The sequence below is a fragment of the Rattus norvegicus genome, chromosome 3 (genome assembly GCF_021556685.1).
Source record: "Rattus norvegicus strain SHRSP/BbbUtx chromosome 3, alternate assembly SHRSP_T2T, whole genome shotgun sequence".
NCBI lineage: Eukaryota > Metazoa > Chordata > Mammalia > Rodentia > Muridae > Rattus > Rattus norvegicus.
The window spans coordinates 16860509-16877064 of NC_141536.1; the positions used below are offsets into that span (position 1 = coordinate 16860509).

Genomic DNA, 16556 nt, shown 5'->3' on the forward strand with positions numbered 1-16556 from the left:
GACCACCTTGTATGATGCGGGCGGACAAGGAGGTGTCGGCTGTATTAGCGTGTGTAACGTGGGGCGCTGCACATATTTTGGGTTCTGTCTACTGCTGTACTGGTACAGGGCTCCTTCAATGCTCTGGAAGCTGAGAGCAACTGTTCAGCCCAGACCCACAGGGTCGCCTCACAGCCAGTGTTTTGTACCCGTCCTTGGCCACAAGATGTCACCCAAGGAGCGGCAAAGCGGGGAGCCTGGGAGAAAGCTGCCAAACAGGAGGCAAGCAGGGGACAACAAGCAGATCTCGGCAGAGCCATCAGCAGATGCCACCTAACCTGACCAAGTTGGGCTACAACTGCTTTCTTCACGGGCAGATGCGTCGTTGCGCTCAACACGGCAGCGAACACGCGCGTGGGTGACACGAGGGCCCTACGGGTGCTCGGGAGGTCTCGAGTGGGCTGCACAGGACACAGAGGGTGCCGGGCACGGACGGCCTGGGTCCCACGGCTTCCCACCTGCTCATTTCCATCAGGCCCACCTGGCACGGGAGCAGAAGAAGGATCGGCCAGCGCATGCGCAACCTGCAACCCTGGAGAGTTTATGTTCAATTGCGGTTGCTGCAGACTGGTTTCCTGGGCTCTGACAAGGGATGTGGCATGTCAGTGCAAGCCCTCTGGGTTTCATTGTGTGCGTAAAGTGCCGAGATGCAAACGTACCCACAGCCCAGCTGTACACACCTGCACCCCAGCTCCAGCCCACCAGAGCCAGGAGAGGCTATGGGCATAATTGCCCCAAAAGGTGGGACCTGTGGAGCCACAGGACCACTGAGTGACAGGTCTTGCCTGAATTTGGAAAGAGAAGATAGTTTTTACTATTCACTCCCAGCAGCAAACATCTGGGGACATTTGCTTGTGACCGTGCAGGCGAGCAGGGGGAGCATCAGGTGGAAGAGGGAAAGAAGTCACCGGTCCTCCAAGGAGACAAAAGGAACTGAGAGGGCGGAGGAGCTATAGGGAAGATAGGCCTCCCTCGCAAAAGTAGACAGAACTGAGAAAAAGTTTCCCCACAGCCCCAGACTTGGCAGGCTTTTGTTTAGACTGCTTTGTGTGTCTTTGTGGCTTTGAGGTGTGCTTGGGGAGGCAAAGGAAAGGCTTCAGGAGTTCTCTCTCAGGGCCAGGGTCTCTCCCTGAATCTGGTCCCTGTTTTCTCACAGGTCTGGAAGGCAGCAGGCCCCAGGGATCTTCCCTCAGATTTAGATTCCTTAGTCCTTCATCCAGGGCTGGGAACACAGAGGTGTGCGCAAGGACACTACAACTGTTACTTTTAAGTGTTGGGACCTGAACTGATTCCACTCAGAGCTTTCCCAATAGAGCACATTCCAATCTAGGCCTGGAATCCCAGCACTCTGGAGACCGAGGCAGGAGTATCTTTGTGAGTTTGAGGCCAGCCTGGTCTACATAAAGAGTTCCAGGCCAGTCAGGGACATAGTGAAAACCCTGCTTAAGAAAAAAATCCGATTTCTGGAGCTCACTACTCCATCTCTAGGTACGACTGAAAGAGGCTTCAGATCAGGCTCTACTCCAGGAACTCGGTAGTGTGGGCAGACTTCAGCTTCAGAGGTCAGAGCAGCATGAACAGGAGCACAAGAGCTTAGCAAGAGATGAATTCTCTCAACTCTATGCCAGTCACATTTTAACTTGAACTACTGTGAAGGAAAAGTGAGCTTTCAGCCGCTTCCTTCCAAATCAGAAGCATGTCTTTCTGGGAGAGCCCCTTCCCACCAGCAAGGAGAGCCTCTAGAGGAAGTCTTCCTTGTAGCTAGGCCCGTCTCTCAACAAATTACCTCCACCAAGACTAACAGAGGTTTTTTGTCGCTGGAGCCGATGAATACCTACTATGGGCCAGGCAGGAAGTGTGCTCAGACAGTAGCCGTTCAGCTCAAGGATTGCTGGATCTTTCTAGTTCCTTCTATCACCATATAAACAAAGTTTTGTGGAGACAGTCTTGTGATATAGCCCAGGCTGGCCTCATATTTGTAATCTCCCATAGGACAGGTAGCTATAGCTGTTTCCTAAGTATAAGTCATGGAGAACATTGGTAACATTTGAAAAGTGAAGCATTCTTTTCAGCAGTGCTTCTGAACACAGACTCTAGAAACACACAAAGTGACGCACACTGTGCCTCTTAATTGGGTTCACAGGCTGATACCACACAGAGTAATGGGACTGGAGACAGGCTCATCAGCCAGGCTTCGACTTGGTGGAGGGAAGCCAGCACAACGCTTTACAACAGGTGTGGCAGGTGTCATCTCAGCAGAAAGGAGGTCACAAGGGCCCTGCTCACATTTGACCCTCCCTCACCCAAGCTCTCTGCTGAGTTCTGCTCCCACCACGGCAGACTGTATCTTCACTTGTCTAAGAGTTCTGCCCAGGAAAAAGCTACTCCCAGTCGCCTGCTCCTGGAGCCCAACACCCAGCTTAGGAAGCTCTCAGGCACTTTTATTTTTACTGACTTGAGATGGGCTCTTACTCCACAGTCCAGGCTGACAGTCTCCGGCCCCCAGGCTCCATGGGCTAGGCTCACAGGCATGACACAGCTCTCAGGAACTTGGCATTCAGAGTTCCAACAGTCTACACCGTGAAAATGTGCTAGCTTTAAGGAAATGGTTACATACACACACAGACACACACACCAATCACAGCAGACACAGAATCAACTTGCTAGACCTCAAAGAATTGAGAAGAGAGCAGACTTCTTTTAAGGAAGCAGCCAGCAACAGAGGGAAGAGGCTATCACTGATGCCCCGCTGGCTGCTGGGACTGCTGCTCTCGTGATCTCCATCTGGCCTGTGCCTGTCTTCTCTTTTCATACCCAGTCACCAAGAGGAGGGCCATGCACACGAGGCTCCTAGTCAGCCTTTACTTACTGCAAACAACCCCACCATCAGCAGCGTGGGACGTGAGACGGCGGCTGGCTCAGCTTGCAGGACTGCAGGCTTTAGGCAGACCACAGCCCTGCTGCCGCCTGGGGTTTGGGTCTTTGCTCACTTTAAGAACACGTGTTTGTGAAATCCAGTTCCAAAAAATATGTCCAAGACATAAGAGGAAGAGGATAATCATGTATCCTACCTGCTCTGAAAGCACAAGACCCCTTCAACAGCAATCCGTCTATTCCAAAAAGCTCTGGAGGCATGTTTTTACAAATGAGCTAACAATCAATTATGGTGGCCAAGATTTTACCTAAGGTGGGGAGGGAAAACAAACAAACAAACAAACAAAAATGTTTCCTACTTTAAGCAAGTTTAGAGGCCGTAATGATGGCTCAGCAGTTAAGAGACTGGCTGTCCTTGCAAAGGGCCTGGGTTCAATCCCCAGCACCCATTATTGGTTCACAATTGTCTGTAACTCCAGTTCTAGGACCTGACACCCTCACACAAACATCAACAAGTGAGACACCAATGCACTGAGAAAATAAAATATACTTTAGAAAAAGTATATATGGAAAGATGGTCTACAACCTATTACAGACTATCTAGTTACTATCAAGTTAATATCCATGAACAGGAGATAAATATAAATGGATTTTTCTTCTCTTTAATTCTATAGAATTTTTATGAGCTGAGCCACCACCTCCCCATTTAGTATTAATTTTGTAAATTCTATGTAATTCTAGGCATCTGAACACCCCAGGTGACTTGCGCACCACAGTCAGGTCATGCAGGATAGTGGGGAACATCTGAAGTCTGAACAAATCAAGTCACTTTCAGTGGCATACGACCACTGCCAGGAAGTAGGTCCTTGCTAAACTGAGACGTCAACCCTGCAACAACTCCACCTCGGGGCTGGAGTAACAGCAGAGCAGCTCAGGGCACTGACTGCTCTTCCAGGGACCCATGCTGGAATTTAGGTGACTACATGGCAGTTTGCAGCCATGTTTCCCAGGGCCAGGCAATCTACTGCTCTCTTCTGGACTCCATGGTCACTGCAGAATCAGCTGCACAGACAGGAATATAGGCCGAAACCTATACATGTAAAATAAAATACTAAAATAAATATGGGGGAGAGGAACTGTGGCACGAATGAATCAAAGCAATGGTGGATGCTGGAGTCTGCTCCTGGGCCAGCACTGGCTTCTATCCCAGTCACAGGTCACACCTCACCACGTGCTGGGCACTGCAGCCCCACAGCTCACATAGATGGCCTTCATCCCACAGAAAAGAGCCCTGCTGCAATGTCCACATCTTCATATTTATTTCCACAGTGATAACATGGAATATATTTAGCTACCATTACAGAGAGAGAGAGAGAGAGAGAGAGAGAGAGAGAGAAATCTCTCATTGATTTACAAGTTAAGTCCCATAACAATGAATTAATTCCAACTATTCGAAATCTTCTGTTGACTTAACATTTATTGAATCAGCGCTGACGTAGATGTCAGACTCCCTTCTAGCTGCAGAACCGAGTCACAGTTTGGCTTGCAATGTACTAAGGAAGGGAAGTGACTTCTAACCCCAAGGCAAGGTGGACGACAGCCCATGAAGTACACAGATTTCCTGACCAACATCTGAACGGGTGTCTGTGATGCCAGTTTAGTTCTGATCTCTCCCTAACAGGCAGAAAGCACATCTCCCAGGCCTGTGCAAACCCGTCTTGGGGATGAAAGGGAAGGAGAGGGGAGCATGAGAAAGCCCAGCTTCTTTTGGCACAGTGTGGCCCAGTACTCAGAGCGGGAGCACACGGCCTCTACCCGTCTGCTCACGGCTGGCTGCCACGGGCCCCTTAGAAGATGCCTGTATTGCTGCCACAAGGGCCTCGGAAGTATGAGATTGCAGCATTTGTCAAAAAAGCTAAACAGGTTTAGGAAACATACAAGGTGAAACCATGGGCGATGGCCTATGTACAGGACTTGTGCTTGAAGCTCTGGTGTGCCTCCCTGGGCAGCCGCTCAGGCACCAACGCCCATGCCTGATTAATTACTGATGTACAGCGCAGACCAAACCACAGACACGATTTTTTTTGTTTTTTGTTTTTTTTTTCCAGAAGAGGGCAATAAAGGCACAGAAACCGCCAAAATAGATTTCCCATAGAATAGTGTGGCTGATCAAAATCGCTTAACACTAGTAAAACCTGGATCAGTAGAGCAGACGATACAAATGAGTTTTAAAAAATGACATTCACTGAATTCCTGGTCTGTGCACTCGATGTGAACCATCCTCAGAGACGGAGGACGGCTGAGGCTCGGTGAGCAGGTGTGAAGGAAGGACGCACGTGCACCCTGCCACGCACTGCTCGCCCTGGGCAATGCATGGTGGAGCCTGCCCCAGTGTGCAGGCTCAACATATACCATGGTGGCCCACACCTACATGACTTCCCCATCAAACTGCACACATGGAGAGTGATAAACTGTGTCCACACTAATAAATAGCTCTGCTTTTGCTTTTGAGCTCAGCTTAAGTTTTGTCAAGGAAGCCATGTCACAGAGGGAATGTCACGCTACTCTCAGCAGCTGCTCTTGTTTATTAGAGTCTGAAGATGTCATATCACATCAAATATAAATATATATTACATCTACATGTCCTTCTCAGCTCTTCCTTAGGAGACTGTATCTCCGAGACCCTCAGTGCAGGTGGCCTCCTGAGCGAGCACGCTCACACAGAGACTTGGAAGAGGCACACTGTTCTTTCCAGAAATGAAAGCGACGGACAGGGAACTCATGAACCGAGATCTAGATGTTCCCTAAAAGATTCTGTTGTGGTTTTTAAAAATTTAAAACACCTGAAAAACATGGTCCCTTTTGTAGTACTACTCTACGTGGGGACAGGAAATAAAATAGGCAACTCAGAAAGGCCGAGAGGAGCGAGGACCTGCTGTTAGCTTGTTAGTCTGCTAGGAAGAGCCGTGAGGAGACATCTGTACAGCCTTAGACAAAACGGTGTTCAGCTTTCAAGGAAGCTGCTACACACTCTTAGAGATCTGTTTCCTGGCTACAGTCTGCTGCCTTGGTGGGCCTGGTCTTGGTCACTTTCTGTCATCGATGGTTTTAATAAACTCCACGGCCGCAGTGAACTGCATCCACCAGTAGGACTCCTCTCCAGACAGACAGCTGGCATAGAAGCTGCTGATGTACTGCACGGTGGACAGCAGGCAGGGTGGGTTTGCCTAGACAGATGGGAAATAAGAGAGAGCCCATTACTCGGTGCTGTGCTCTGCCAGGGCCACCTTAGCGTCCGTTCTTCTGATGACCTGTCGGAGCCGCCATGCCAGGCTCTGGACAACGACCCCTAGACTGTTTCGGAATTACACACCTTCAATTCTTAGAAAGGAGCCCAGGAGTCAAATGTTTTACCTGTGTCACCCTGCTCAGGAGGCCATGCAAACCATTACACAATACTGAGAGACCCACCTTTATCAACACAAACACCAACACGGGGACAAAGTCATCTGCCCCGGGGACAGAGTCCTCATTGGCCAGACTCAGGAGGTTCATGATAGTGGAGCACATTCTCAGGATGCACTGCACTTTGTCCCGGGGCGTCTTGTAAGCACTAATAGTCCTGATTTCTGACTGTGCAGATGGCCACGGTGCCTCACGAAGATAGACCTGAGCGGGATGGCAGACAACATCACATCATGAACCCAGCAGCAGTCTCCACAGCAGCCACAGGACCCACCCCAGCAAACTGACCGGGACCACTTCCTTCCCGGCCATCTAAGATAAACCCTATCTCAAAACATAGCAGCCTAGCCATGAGGCAGAGGTGGTCTGCCACAGAGCCTGGAGCTCGCAACCTCCCTGTGAGTCCCTTACAAGGCTGGGACGAGACTTTCCAGTTAGTGGAGTTCAAAAGCACAGACAAGCGGCAGCAAGAAGGCAATGGACACACCACTACTGGTCTTTGCTGCAGTGTTTCCTCAGGAACAAAAGCCCAGGACGGTGGCGAAAGCTTGGGATCATAGCACTTGGGGATCAAGGCAGGAGGGTCAGGGGGTTAAGGCCAGCGTCGGCAACATAGCAAGATTGAGGTCAGTGAGGACAGAATCTGTCTCTACTCTTGAGGTAGAGACCCTGTGCGCGCGCTCGTGTGTGTGTGTGTGTGTGTGTGTGTGTGTGTGTGTGTGTGTGTGTGTGTGTGTAGGGGGAGCTGTCTCAAACAAACAAACAAACAAACAAACATCAAGCAACAAAAAACCCATACCAAAGAAAATGTAAAACCCTGCAGTGCTCAATGTTTCATCATAAGGAATTTTTAGCAAACAGAAATCTCACAGAGCTGGCACTGTGCCGAGAAAGCACCTGTCCTGAGGCCACACAGACTGAGCGTTTCTTCTGGAACAGTTCTTGTTTGCATCAGAAATGGAAGCCCAGCCTAAAGGTGTGCAGTGGCAGCACACTGCCCAGGAGGGCAGAGCTGGGGCAGAAGCTGGGTTTGGGAGCAGAGCTACTTTAAGGGGTACCCTACGACCGGCTCGCCCCACTCCTCCACCATGGTCCTCTACACAGAGGAAGTTACATCTCGGAAGTTCCCTGGGAACGCCTGGGAAAACAGTGCTTGCTTCCGTCTCGGGCCCCCGGGGCCCTGCTGAAGTGCTAACTCTCCAGGTGCACCACCACCCACCTACACGCAAGCCCACATTACCTCTGGGATCTGCAGAGCTCTGTGGTTTGCAGTCACTACTTTAGATAATCTCTGGATGTGTTCATGCAGAACCCTGAAAACCACCCAAAATTCATATGTAAACGCATATTTCTGAAAGCGTACAAATAGTCACAACTGTATTTTATCAAAACGAAACATTTTAGACTCACCTCTGGATACAGGTTACATCACAGTTACGTTGCTACTGCCTTATCACGACTCTCAGTCACGGGCACAGCTCACTAAAAAGGCCTATCCTAGCTCAGCCTGGTAATTAGAGGCTAGCCTAAACTATGTAAAAAACAAGAACAGAGGAGGCCAGGCTGAAGTCCAAGCAGGGCAGTGAAGTCTGTTCAGGGAGAGGGATGGGGATGCCAGGGCCAGCATTAGTGGACTATATAACAAGACCCCCTTAAAGATCCACTGGGGAAGGCTGCGGGCTGGGGAGGTGGCTCAGCTGTGAGGTGCTGCTGAGTTCTGCTCTCAGCACACGGGTTGGGCAGCTCACATCGCCTCTAACTGGAGCTGCCTCCACACACGCATACAATTACACAGAGAGGTATGCATAAATAAAAATAAATCTTTTTAAAAAAAGAAATAAAAACTGCTGAGTGAGCCAGGAGGCTGCTGGAACGTGGAAGTCACTAGCAAGCCCAGGGGGAGGAGAGGGCCCTGAGCTTGGACACACTGTGCAGTGGGGTGAGAGAAGTGACAAGCAGGACGGTCACAGGCCAGAAAGCAAAGACCACAGCTCTCATGTGGAGTCATGTGGAGGCGAGACCACCTGACCAGTAGCACAAGGCACAACGCCTGCTTTAAAGCATTCCTTCCTGCTCTCTGATGGGCACAGCCCTAGGAGACAGCATGTGACTGGGAAACACATGATCAAGAACAGGAGGCTTATGGAAGTACTTGCAAAGTGAGGATGAAGGCCTCCGTGCATGCATGGCTATCAGTCCAGCTGCAATGGTAGAGATGTGGCTTGATGGAGCCTGCTGGACAGCCAGGTTAGCTGGATTACAGAGCCCTCGCTCCATTCAGCAGACACCTTGTCTTAAAGACCATGTGAAGAGCCACTCAAGAAGACACGTGTTGTTGACCCATGCACACTCCCCACCCTAGAGAAGAACGCTTGCCTAACATGCACAAGACCGTAAGATCGAGCCCTCAGAGGGAGGCGAGGTGGGATGAGGGACTGCCTAGCAGTGTCTCGAGCCATTTGCCATAACTGGTTGGGCCATGAGTGCTGCTCAACACCCACCACAGCCAGAACAGGCTCTTAGATCAAAGAACTACCAGGCTCCAAATCTCAGGGCCATTGGGTTAACAAACCATGATTTGGGGTCTGGAAATGGTTGGTTTCGGGGTCACTCGTAGCTGAGTGCTGGCTACTCTTGAAGGGAACTTGGTTTGGTTCCCACCACCTACACAGCAGCTCACAACCATCTGAAACGCCAGCCCCACAGGATCTGATGGCCTCTCTGACCTCTGATGGCAGCAGACATGCACATGGTGCACATGCAGGCCAAACATTAATACATAGAGGATAAAAATAAACCTTTAAGAAAATAAGAGGTCATGACTTGAACAATGGCAAATGGCAGCCATGGAACAAGTGGGTAACCCGAGCACTGTGAGCTAAAAAGGCAATGGCTGCCTAGGAAAGACAGTTGTCAAGGACTCACCCCAGAGAAGACATCGAAGGCATGTGAGGCAGGCGCACAGCAGAGCCTTGCAGAAAGGCTGCCCACTCACACCAGCCTCTCCCACTGTGTGTACCCCTCACGGTCACCTCAGCATCCATTCTGAGGGCTTAACTCTGTGAGTGCAAACGCTAATGGGTACGTTCTCTTTGCTACTGCACCAAAGGCATCCAAGATGGCTTTGTAGTCCAGCAGACAGAAGTACTCACTGGTCACGCAGTATGTCCCCATCCTGGTTAGGGTAGAAAGCAAGCTTGAAGATCCGATTCATCACGCTCCGCTCGATGGCCAGCTGGGCATCCTGCAGCTGCTCCTCGCTGGCATTCTGCCATATGACATCCTGCGCCATCGCACCATACAGGAACTGTAGGAAATCCTCCACTTGAGCCGTCTTATCATCAGCAGCCGTAAGTTTCTGAAAGTCTCCAAGAAAAACAGTGTCCTTTAAACTAGGCCATAGCAGAAACCCTAGAAAGGAGTGACAGTAGACCCCGCGTCTCCAGCCTTGTCTTCTGTTCCCATTATTCCTATCTAAAAGTATTAAAAGGAAAAGTTCCAGAGACACACATTTGCATGTTTTATTCTTATCTCTCTTTACATTTACTTCCTTGTCAGGGGATGTGCACCTCCATGACCTGCACGTGGAGGTCAGGGGCCAATCGTATGAGTTGGTGTCCTCTAACACAGGAACCCCAGCAATCCAACCCAGGCCATCAGGCTTGGCGACTCACTGGCCAGCGCCCAGGCTGTCCCACTGTTTAGCTGGCACACTGCCTGCCTGCATGAGAAGCCTAGACCCCACTCTCCCACTGCAGAGGAGTCATTGGTCAGGACAGTCACGCTGTGCCCATGGCCTCCTCAGCTCCCCCTCACAGCTTAGTTATCCACTCAGTATGCAGGGTCAGCTCTATGGACAGTCTAAGTCTCCACTATGTAGGGTGGCCTTACAGCATGGCTCTCATGCAAAATGGGTGGGGCAGTGGGGTCTACAGAAATCATTCTAATTAACAAACGGTACTAACACCATAATCTTAAAGCCAAAATATCAAAAGCAGAGAAAATTAAGAAATATGGGAACATTTAAATATAAAATATACACAGTTTTAAAAAATATGTGAGTATAACTTAGTCATGGTAAAAATGTCTATATTGTCATTGGGAAGGCTGGGATAGGAGGGTCACAGCTGGAGGCCAGCCTGGAATACATTGAAACTCTGTCTCAAAAAACCCACAAAAAACAATCCCAGCACACACTTTAAGCCGACATTTGGGAGGAAGATCCATCCACATAGGTCATGGCCAGCCACAACTACAGAGTGAGTTTGGAGCTAGTCTGGCCTATATGAGACTTTGAATTAAAAATAATAAAAAATAAAAATAAAAAAGATCAAAAATTTTAACATCTCCAATTTTCTTTTAAATGTGTATGGGAATTTTGCCTGTGTATGTGTGCCTGATGCCTGCAGAGGCCAGAATTGATTCGATTCCCTGGAACTGGAGTTCCGGATGGATGTCAGTGCCATATGGGTCCCGTGAGCTGATTTCAAGTCCTCTGGAAGAACAGCGCATGTTCTTAACCTCTGAGCCATCTCTACAGCTCCTGTTCCACTTTTAATATATAGATACTCAATCTCAGACGAAAATAATGCAATTTAGACATATGATATCAATCCTGAATACTTTTAATTTTTCTTTCTAAAGCACTGGGGATTGAATCTAGGGCTTCACAGACCAGAATACAGCCACCATTGAGCTTATGCCTCAGTCTGCCTTTGACCCCCCCAACCCCTGTCAGGTATAGCTCTGGCTGCTCTGGAACTCCCACTGTAGCCCAGGCTGACCTCAAACCACAGGAATTGCCTGCTTCTGTCTCCCAAGTGCTGGGACTAAAGATGCCACTATCGACTGACTTGCTTTTGCTTTTAATCTTGAGATAGGAGGTCTCACTAAATTGTGCTAGGTAACCTTGAATTCCTAATCCTCCCTGGTCTCAAAATCAGTCAGCAGCTCAGGAAAGCCTCCAACTTGTTATCTTCCTGCCTCAGCCCCCTGAGCAGCTTGGATTACAGAATTATACCACTGTGTTTATGTTTGTGATTTTTCCTTTGAGACATAGAGTCTTCTCTGTAGCCAAGGCTGACTTAAATTTACAGTTCCCCTCCCTCAGCCTCCCAACTGCAACATTATAGGTATGGGACTTTCAGTGTTCAGGAGGCAAAGGCAGGAGAATCTGTGATTTCAAGGCCAGCCAGGGATAGATACATAGTGAGATCTTGTCCTCCCCACCATAAAATAATTCCAAAAACTGTAACAGTGAAGCTGCTGTTGGATCTCCATTTCTCCAGTTTCCAGCTGTGTGAGTAGCCTGCACGCTCAGCATCTGGCTATCCTGAGTCAGCTCTCGGTGTGGTGCACTCTATGTATCTAGGCAGGAAGCAGAGCCTGAAGGCAGAGTTGCCAAGCTCTGTCGACACACTCCCGTTCTCAGCACCAGGTTGGCCAGGACATGGAGGCCACCTTCTGAGTCTTCACTTTCAGGAGCAGAGGAACAGACCAAGGGGTGGCTTTCCCTACCCACCCCGAGCTGGTCCACAGAAGACCACTGTGGAGCAGACCAGTGAAAGCTGACATCCACAGAGGTTAATCATCTGGTCTGCCCTCCGGAGGGTGCTGGAGCCACAGCAGCCCACCACTTTAAAGTCTGTGAGTTCTTGATGAGGGTCCTTCAAGTGGCAGGGCTCAAACTGCACACTGACCCATCTGGAGTAGGCTGATGCAGATGGCTGTTTCAGACAGCTCACCTGTGGGTAGAGTTCCTTCATCATAGCTTGGGGAACCATTTGGGTTTCTGTTTTTTTTTTTTGTTTTTGTTTTTGTTTTTGTTTTTTTTTTTTTTGATAAAGCCTTTTAAAAGATTTATTTTTCCCTATGTATTTATGAGTTTCCCCTATGTATGCATACATACACGTATGTATGTATGCATGTATGTCTGTGCACCACATGCATAGATGGTCCTCTGAGGGCAAAAGAGGGTGTTGGATCCCATGAATCTAGACACCTGTGAGCTGCCACATGGGTACTGAAAATAAAACCCCAGTCCTATTTAGCTCAGTGGTAGAGCGCTTACCTAGGAAGCGCAAGGCCCTGGGTTCGGTCCCCAGCTCCGGAAAAAAAAAAAAACAAAAAAAAACAAAAACCCAGTCCTTTGCAAGAACATCAGGTATTCTTGCAAAATGCTAAGCCATCTTCCAGCCCATTTAGGGTTTCAGTCAAGTTCTCCCTGTGTTTTCAGAGAACCAGTGCCAAAGTCATTCCAAGAGCACAAAAACTTAGGCCTGGGAGATGATGGCTCAGTGGGTGAGGATGGCTGCTGGTAAATCCAAAGACCCAAGTCAGATCCTCTGTTGGTGATTCCTGGCTGTCAGTTTGACCACAAATTACCTAAACCCAAGTGACTGGGCACACCTGCGAGGACTTTTTTAATTAATTAAAGCATTTGAAGTGGAAAGACCCATTTTAATCTAGATCTTTTGAGGTGAGAATATACAACTTTAATATAGGCCCCATCTTCTGCTGCCAGCCATACAAGACTTAGAAGAAGCAAATTTCCATTACTTGCCTGCTTGCCCTGGTCTTACTGCTAAGCCCATTCCTTCCCTAGCATTAGAACCTACTTCTTCAGGATTCTGGAGTCTTCTGAAGACTGTCTGAGATGCCTAGCACTATGGATGGCAGTCATTGTTGGACTACCTGAACCACAAGCCTGTAAGCCACTCCAATAAGTCTACATACATATTTTATCAGTTATGTTTCTCTCACAGATTTGACAGGCCCTAACCCCACAAAACTAAAGAAAAGTAATAAAAACTATTTTTATTTATTTATTTTTTTGGTTCTTTTTTTCGGAGCTGGGGACCGAACCCAGGGCCTTGCGCTTCCTAGGTAAGCGCTCTACCACTGAGCTAAATCCCCAGCCCCAAAAACTATTTTTAAAAGAAGGTAGAAAGATGGCTTTGCGGTGAAAAGCAGCTTGCTACTCTTCCAAAGGATGGAAGTTTGGTTCCCAGCACCCATGTTGGGAGGCTTACAATGGCTTGTAACTTGAGTACTAGGAGATATGATCCCTCTTCTGGCTTATACCCCCCACCCCATACATACACATAAATATAGTAAAAGTCTTCTATTTTATTATTGTGGTTGTGATTATTTTTACTGTGCATGGGTGTTTTGCCTGTTTCTGTCCATGGCTGGTGCCTGCACAGGCTAGAAGAGAGTAAATCCCCTAGAGTTGTTGCTATAGGGACTGGGACTTGAACCCTGGTCCTCAGGAAGAGAAGCCAGTAGTCATAACTGCTAAACCATCTATCTCACCAGGCCCAAAATCTTAAGGAAGGAAGGGAAGGAGGGAGGGAGGGAGGCTGGTGGGCAGGAAGCAGGTAATTTAAGGAACTGCTGTAAGGCATGCTAGCACGTCCACAGATGAGCGACAACTCTCCCCATGCCAATGGCTAAGGAGATGTCTGTCTGCATGCATTTAGTTACCTTGAATGAACTCCCTGATCTTCTTTTCTTTGCTCTCAAGCAGTAACCGCACACAGACGGTGGTAAAATACCGATTGGCCACCTCTTTGTCCCGCAAAACTCTTTGCAAGAGTCTTTCGAGGTGAGCCTGTGTGGTCTGCAGTCCTTGCCGACAGCGGGTGAGATACGCAATATACGGAGCTCTTTTTCTGAAAGAGGAGAAACGAGTGCACTGAAATCAGATGGAGAGCAGCGCGGACTTTCTTGAGCAACTAAGGGTAATTTTTTCCAACAATTACTTCACAGGCTTTGGTTTTTACAAGTTGGCACGAGCCAACTTAGTTAGTTAGACAAGCATCTTGGGAACTATCCACGCTGCCAGCTCAAGAGAGAAGGCCTTATGCACGTCTGTGACCCATTCTCATCAGCTCCTAACTTACTACGTGTCTCCAAGGCCCTCTGCAGCTCATTTCCTTCATGCAGAAGCAGGGCCTCTATGCTTGTAGGACCCACACTTCACAGAAAATTGGCTGCTGCAACAAAATTAAAACTCTAGACATTAGATCATGAAGTAACTACACCACATACTCACTTACAGTGTTAGCATGACAAGATCCCTTAAGGCTGGGAGCCTGCACTCTGCCTGAGAACAACACTCAGACTTCCTCCATACTGGCAAGGGCTTGGTGGAGCAACTCCTAGGATCACCTCCGCTTTTCTGGCCTTCTACAGTCTTTCTCAACACACGCAAAAGCAAAAAAAGGAAAACCCCAAAAGACAAAAAACAAGTCATAACCTAGATATCCTGGCCTCACAGTGAGAGGAAACCTATTTATCTGCCTTTAAGACATTACTTATTCCTAGGTGCTAGTGACCACCTTTAATCCCGGTAGTTGGGAGGCAAACTCTCTCTGAGTTTGAGGCCAGACTGTTCTACAGAGAGTTCAAGGCCAGCCAGGGCTCTCTTACCTAAAGAAACCCTATTTTGAAAAACAAACAAACAAAAAAGTATTATTATTGTCTATGTGTGATTGTGGGTGTAGTTGTACCACAACATGCAGAACGCAGAGATCACAGGACAGTTTTTGTAAACGTAGTTCTCCCCTTTTGTGAGTTCTAGGGCTCTATCTTAGGCTGTCAGGCTTCCAAGACCTGTGCCTTACCCCATGACATCCTGTAGCCACAGCTCCCTATTTCTTTTGAGACAGGATCTCTCCCTGAACTTGGAACCTGAAGTTCTGGGTAGTCAGCGAGCCCTCAGGACCCACATGTACCTGCTTCTCCCCGATGGTTACAGATACGTACCACCATGCCCACGTACCACCATGCCCACTGGAGAACCAAACTTGGGTCCTCATGTTTGTGGTTTATGAATTCAGCCATCTCCCAGCCTCTTCTTTACCTCCTTTTATGAAAAGTTGAATTACACTTCTTTATTAGCAAGAACTGCCGGTTAACATTTCTAAACTGTGCTGTGTAAAATCTCTATCCAAGTAAACACAGCCCTGTACTTTATAACACTAGATTCATTGCTTCAGTAAAGACCAACCAAAACAAACTAACAAAACATAGTTGTTCTACAGTGAGCTCATAAATCAGTCAGGTTGGGAACAGTACCTGTAGTCTTCAGCAATGGATGCCAGCAACTTCCTACAAGTCCTATTGTCAAAGCGGCAGACACAGCGCATTGTTTCTTGAAGCTGAGCCATTAAGCTCTTATCTTGTAAGTTAATTGCTTCAGCTATTTGAACTTTTAAGAAGCACACAATTTCATTATCTAAAAACAGACAGAAAGCAAGGACTCTGTTAGGATGCTCGACCTCTCAGGGCTGAAGCCAATTCTTCAGTACCACAGACCATTAGAGCCAAGAAGTCACTCTAGCTTAAATAAACAATCAGAAATCCAAGTACCAGGACTGGGGAGGGGCTCAGGATTTAAGAGTATGTGCTGCTTTTCCAGAGGACTCGAGCTCATACGAGCACCCATTCCAGGCTGCTCACAATGTCTGAATTCCAGCTCTAGGGGCTCCGTCACCCCTTTCTGGCCTCTGTGGGCACCCAAACACAAATGGCAGACACACAAATACATACGCAGATGTTTTAAAAAGAGATCAAAGTACCCTTAAATGACTTAGAAAGATCATATTAAACTGCACCCCGGGGGTTTCTGAGCACCGGACAGGTGGGGGTGGCAGCCTCTGTTGTTCGAGCTGTGCCCCCGGGAGAGTAAGGATGACTTGCCTTCCGGGTCTGTGTGCTCTGGCAGTCCGTTCCTTGTTGAATGAGTCAGCATGGGGAAGGCCACAGAGTCTGCAGAGCAAAGTGCGAGCCTCAGCTTCTTTTTCACATCTCTGAAGAGTAAGCACAGGGCACATTAACTTACTTAAGCAGAAGTGACCGTGGCCTTCTGTGGTGGCTGGGTGGGACCTGGGACAGCCAGCTAAGCACACTGTCAGCCAGATATGGTCACACTATACAAATATATGCATGTAAGTTAACATGTTAACTCTGAACTCAAATGTTTCAGATGATTTTTTAAGAAAAAATCAGTTTCAAGACTGGCATTTCAAGGAAAAGCATAGCCTGCAGATAGTGGCTGAGAGGGTTGGAAGGCTCTGGGCCACCATGATCAGACACAACAGCCTTCTGACTTCCTAGAGCACCCTGACATGCTGAGAGTACTTAGTGGGGATGTCACAACACAGATGCTGACC

General features: G+C 48.3%; 1 protein-coding gene and 1 long non-coding RNA gene across 9 annotated transcripts in view; one reads left to right on the forward strand and one right to left on the reverse strand.

The window, feature by feature from the left end:
- Positions 1-4210: 4210 nt before the first annotated feature.
- Gapvd1 (GTPase activating protein and VPS9 domains 1) overlaps positions 4211-16556 on the reverse strand; it is a 73540-nt gene continuing 61194 nt past the window's right edge. For all 8 annotated transcript variants that reach the window (XM_087652734.1, XM_087652731.1, XM_087652733.1 and 5 more), the window contains 7 exon segments: positions 16084-16193; positions 15460-15619; positions 13864-14051; positions 9531-9744; positions 7619-7691; positions 6385-6582; positions 4211-6140 (listed from right to left, as the gene is read on the reverse strand). In XM_087652734.1, coding sequence (XP_087508860.1) covers positions 6000-6140; positions 6385-6582; positions 7619-7691; positions 9531-9744; positions 13864-14051; positions 15460-15619; positions 16084-16193 — 1084 coding nt within the window. In that variant the 3' untranslated portion in view covers positions 4211-5999.
- Positions 12218-13950, forward strand: LOC147995425 (uncharacterized). The gene is made up of 2 exons (XR_015684257.1): positions 12218-12435; positions 13321-13950. It is a non-coding gene; the product is annotated as an uncharacterized LOC147995425 (long non-coding RNA).